At 47.5% G+C, this 5,925-nt stretch overlaps 1 protein-coding gene across 1 annotated transcript; it reads left to right on the forward strand.

Moving 5' to 3' along the window:
• The first annotated feature begins 1,063 nt into the window (after window positions 1-1,063).
• Window positions 1,064-5,848, forward strand: LOC118750014. Its single transcript, XM_036484755.1, has one exon. It carries the CDS (start codon window positions 1,064-1,066, stop codon window positions 5,846-5,848), a length of 4,785 nt encoding a protein of 1,594 aa, XP_036340648.1.
• Window positions 5,849-5,925: the final 77 nt, after the last annotated feature.

Raw genomic sequence — 5,925 nt, forward strand, 5'->3', positions numbered from 1 at the left:
TGTTGCCGCCGTTCCTAGTGGGTACCCATACGTAAGATTTCTTAGTGGGTACATAGACATAAGCGGTATATTTCCAAACACATTGATGTATGTTTTTCCCTTACTATTGTACACAAGACACTTGCTGTAAATATGGTGGCGTGATAAAATAATATAAAGGCAATAACGTTCGTTACGGGACAGTTCGTCTGCATACGCCAAAAGAAACAAATGTTTTTAAAGTAGTATAGTCATCTTGATAAAAGAATAAAATTAATTACTACTGAAAAAAAGTTGTTTGAATAAAAGGCGAGCTCGTGAAGTAACAAATTCTTTAAAACCAATTTCTATACCGCGGTACACGTATTCATTATACATTATAAATAACTTATTAAATAACTCCAAATGGAAAATCAAGGAGACTCAAGCGGAGAATTCAATTGCCACAAGTGCAGCGAAAAGGATAACAGCCGTATGGTGCAATGTGACCAGTGCGACAAGTGGTACCATTTCGCCTGTGTCGGGGTTAACAGCGGAATAGAAGACGAGAGCTGGAATTGCGCCAAGTGCAATCCGCAAACTTCCACCGCAACTACGGGTGCTGCAGCTCCCTCGAACAAAGCACGCAGCGAAATGATACCAAGACCTAGTTCACATTTCTTGCAAGCAACATCCTCACCTACACAGGATGCACCGCCGTCCGGCTTAACGCCATGGAGCACAGCTGACGGTTACGCTGGGACAGCCACACATACGAGTGGTTCCAATCAATTGGTTACCACACCGCTGGACCTCACGGCATTAGCTTCCGCAGCCAATTTGCCAGTACCACCGCGCTTTGTGACAGCACCACATATTGCAGGACGTTCAAACTACGTGACAACAACAACCACTGCCTCACCTCAATACCTTCGTCTACATACCGAAACAGGAGACCGCCACGTGCCAAATGAAAAAGAGTTAGAGCTACGTCTAGCCATGTTAGAAGAAGAGAGGCAGATTAATCAAAGTTATCTGGAGAAAAAAATATGATATTCTATCACATTCGCAAGGAACTTTGGCTACGAGTATTCATGGCACCGGCATGAGGACCGCCCCAACACCTGCGCAAATAGCAGCACGACAAGCCATTCCAAAGGAGCTTCCGCATTTCCATGGCCACCCGGAGGAATGGCCCCTGTTCATTAGTAGCCTTGAAACCAGCACAGAGATCGCAGGCTACTCAAATGCTGAGAATCTAATGCGTCTACAAGCGTGTTTAAAAGGTAAAGCCAGGGAAATGGTTCAGAGCAAGCTATTATTACCGGCAATGGTCCCGGAAATCATTCAAACTTTGCGTATGTGCTTCGGCAGGCCAGAGCTAATAATCGAGAATTTAATTGAAAAGGTGAAAAGGGTTCCACCTATAAAAGACAGACTAGATGGCCTCATAGACTTTGCGCTCTGCGTGCGCAACGTATACTCCACAATGGAATCCTGCCGCATGGGGGCTTATATGAATAACCCTACGCTGGTGAAAGACTTGGTGGACAAGTTGCCAAACAACCACAAGCTTGCTTGGGCTATGCATCCGAAAGGACAACACGAGCCAATAGTAAAAATATTTAGTGACTGGCTCTATGCACTTGCTGAAGCGGCGAGTCAAGTAGTCGGATACACTACTCCGAAAAGAGGCGGGATTGTCAACACGCACATGCAAACAACCAACGCACAACGAGATGTCACCTGTAGCCACTGTAATGCTGGTGGACACCGAGTGGCACAGTGCGAGGACTTTAGGAAGCTGAGTTCAAGTTGCAGATGGGATGTTGTCCGTGCGCTAAAGTTATGTCGCCAATGCCTTAACGCCCACCGACGCAGATGCTTCGTACCCAGGACCTGCGGAGTGGACGGCTGTAAAGCCAAACATCACCCGCTCCTGCACGCAAGTACGGCCCTGAACGCACAAAACAGCCCTGAGTACCCTAGCGCGACAGCCAGCGGTAGTGTTAACTCACATGACGACGCCAAGCGAAAGTCTTCTCCCTACTTTCGCATCTTGCCGGTTCGTATACATGGTAATGGAAACTATATTGATACATTTGCGTTTTTAGACGAAGGTTCATCAGTAACCCTCATCGAAGAAAAAATCTTCAAGCAACTCAACATGAGAGGTGTTCCCGATCCATTATGCCTTCGCTGGACTGGTGACAATACCCGTAATGAAGATGCATCCGTGAGAACTTCGTTAAAGATCAGTGGCATACAGCATAACAAAGCGTTTAACATTACTGGGGTGCACACCGTGAGCCATCTCGGCCTGCCAAGGCAAACTGTTGACATGGCGAAAATTACCAAGGATTACCCATATATAACCGGCCTGCCAATACAATCATACGTTAGCGCGAAGCCGACATTGCTCATTGGCTCCCACAATTGGCAAGTAGCCGTACCGCTCAAGATTCGAGAAGGCAGTTGGTGCCAACCGATAGCAACGAAAACTAGATTGGGTTGGGCTATACAAGGTCGTTGTGGCGGTTCATCGTCGAACGCGCGCCTAAACATACACACATGCGCGTGCAAAGCCGAAAATGAAAGACTGCACAAAATGGTTAAGGAGCACTTCCAATTAGATGACCCCAAACCAACGATGCTGCGCTCACCCGATGATCAAAAGGCACTAGCCATACTCGACTCAACGTGCAGAAAGATCAACAACAGGTACGAGGTTGGACTACTATGGCGACACGAGGAAATCAGCTTGCCCGACAGCTACGAAATGGCCTACAAACGCCTCGTGTGCCTCAACAACAAATTTCGCAAGGATCCGTCACTGAAGCTGGCTATGCAGAAGCAGATCGACAACCTTTTGGCTAAGGGATACGCAAAGAAGTTGAACACAGCTGAGCTAGTAGCACATAAAGGACGCGTGTGGTACATGCCAATATTCGTGACTTGCAACCCAAATAAACCCGGGAAAATGCGCCTAGTCTGGGACGCAGCAGCTAAAAGTAAAGGAGTAGCGCTTAACGACGCCGTTTTAGGCGGGCCCGACTTTTTGATTCCTTTAGTCGACATCTTATTGAAATTCCGTATCGGAAAGGTCGCCATCTGCGGCGATATCGCCGAAATGTTCCACCAAATTAATGTAACTAATAACGATATGCACGTGCAAAGGTTTCTTTGGCTGGACAACGAGGACGACATTAGCCAACCCAGCGTCTACGTCATGCGCGCCCTCACGTTCGGTATAAGCTGCGCTCCGTGCATCGCGCACTATGTGCGCGACAAAAACGCGAACACCTTCGTTCAACAATTTCCGGAAGCCGTCGATGCTATAACACGTTACCATTACGTTGACGACTTTATCTACAGCGGGGATAGCGAACAGGCTGTCATACAACTAGCAAAGACGGTAAAACATATACACGCCGCCGCCGGGTTTCATATTCGAAACTGGGCATCAAACTCAGCAGTGGTCTTAAAACATATGGAAGGCAGTTGCAATAGGACTCAAGAACCATTGCAGTTGAATTCGAACGAAAAGATTCTAGGAGTATACTGGGATCCAAATAAAGACGTATTCAAATACTCGCTCAGGTTCACAAGACTAAAGCGAAACGTTGTAGCAGGCGACACTACACCAACAAAGCGCGAGATCCTTCAGGTCTTAATGTCCATTTTCGACCCTCTTGGTCTTCTATCTAACTATACCATAACACTAAAAATTTTACTCCAAGAAATATGGCGCTCAGGCTTAGATTGGGACGAAGAGATCGACGCCGCAATGGAGTCAAAATGGTGCCAGTGGAAGATCGCTCTATCAGCCATGGCCAAACTGGAAATACCCAGGTGCTACTCATTTCATCTTGATGTTGCTGAAGATGTTCAACTGCATACCTTCGCAGACGCCGGCGAATTTGGTTACGCAGCGGTATGCTACCTGCGCGTCAAAAGTGGCTCCCGTATCGACGTCTCTATCGTAGCTGCTAAATCAAAGGTGGCACCTCTGAACCCGGTATCAATCCCCCGTCTGGAACTTCAAGCAGCCGTACTGGGTGCGAGACTGGCTTCAAAGATACAAGGCATATCACGGCTACAAATAAAAAAGAGAATATTCTGGACGGATTCAACGACGGTACTGAAATGGCTCGGTATGGATCCCCGACAGTTCCGCCAATTCGTAATGTTTAGAGTTGCTGACATCTTAGAGCGAACGAATTTGAACCAGTGGAAATGGGTACCATCGCTTTTAAACCCTTCGGACCGGGCAACTAAGGTTGACTCTAAAACTGACGCAAGCCTTTGGTTTAATGGTCCCACATTCTTGCAATACGATGAAAGCAAGTGGCCCTACCGCGACGACCTGGGACCAGTCGACAACAGCGAAGTGAAAAATCACTTACTACATATCCGGAAGCTGGAACAGAAGAAACTCACTATCAACTTCGAATATTTTTCAAACTGGAGAAGGCTGTATCGTGCGCTGGCTAGATTCATTCTTTACATAGAAAAAGTCAAAGCAAAGTCTCGGTCCCGGGAACTTCCCAACAGGGTCACGTTTGAAATGGTTAAAGCAGCAAAAACGGCACTAATAACTCAGGCGCAGCTTAGCGAGTATGAAAACGATCTACTTAGCCTAAGAAGCGGTAAGAGTATTGAAAAAAGTAGTAAATTAAACGCGCTTGATGTATTTGTAGATGAGTTTGATGTCATACGTGTTCGAGGTCGGGCCGAATTCCTCGCAGCTCGCAGTGCTGTGGTTCTGCCGGGTAAACATCACGTCGCCTACCTTATAGTTAAAGACGCCCACGAAAGGTATCAACACATATCACACGAAACTGCAATAAACGAAATAAGAGGGAGATTCCATATACCGCGACTGCGTGTCCTGTACCGCATGGTACGTCGAATGTGTCAAACCTGCAAAAATAAATTCGCGGTACCTCGTCCTCCACAAATGGCTCCCTTACCTGCCGCTAGACTCGCAAGTTTCGAACGACCGTTTAGTTATGTTGGGATCGACTATTTTGGCCCAATGCTCGTCGCTGTCGGCAGGCATCGAGAAAAACGTTGGGGCGTAATCTTCACGTGCCTCACGGTTAGAGCCATCCACGTAGAGATCGCCTACAGCCTCGACACAAGCTCCTGCGTCTTGTGCCTACGCAACTTTATTTCACGACGCGGAGTACCGAGAGAAATCTACACCGATAACGGCACGAACTTCAAAGCGACCAACAATATCTTGCGTATCGAAGCGAATCAAGTAGACTACGCAACTATCCAGACCAAATTTGACAATATTAAGTGGAACTTCAACCCACCGGCGGCGCCTCATATGGGCGGAGCGTGGGAACGTCTTATAAGGTCGATCAAGACCGTGTTAAATGGAATGCATCCCGAGCACAACTTTAACGATGAAACCCTTCGTAGCGCTCTCTTAGAAGTTGAGTTCATGATCAACTCAAGACCGCTTACCTTCGTTACCATAGACGGGTGCGACGATGAAGCACTCACGCCGAACCACATATTAATGGGCTCATCCTCAGGCTACAAACCAATTGGAACCAGCGGAGACCTGCGTCAACGCTATCGTCAAACGCAACTTTATGTGGATAGGTTCTGGCAGAGATGGGTGCAAGAGTATCGGCCGATCCTAACGCGGAGATCCAAGTGGTTCGAGAAGCAACCCCCTTTAAAGGTTGGCGACGTAGTGGTAATTGTTGACGAATCTATGGCAAGAAACTGTTGGCCGAAAGGCATCATAGTAGACGTCGTCACAGCAAAAGATGGCCAGGTGAGGCGGGCAACCGTGAAAACAGCATGCGGAATTCTGGATCGACCCGCCATAAAACTAGCTGTCCTAGACGTCGGCAATCCGCAGAAGTAAGCTCGGCAAACTCGCTTACGAGGGAGGGAATGTTGCCGCCGTTCCTAGTGGGTACCCATACGTAAGATTTCTTAGTG

This window comes from Rhagoletis pomonella, unplaced genomic scaffold, assembly GCF_013731165.1.
Source record: "Rhagoletis pomonella isolate Grant_MI unplaced genomic scaffold, Rhpom_1.0 Rhpom_scaffold_00113, whole genome shotgun sequence".
In the NCBI taxonomy this organism is placed as follows: domain Eukaryota; kingdom Metazoa; phylum Arthropoda; class Insecta; order Diptera; family Tephritidae; genus Rhagoletis; species Rhagoletis pomonella.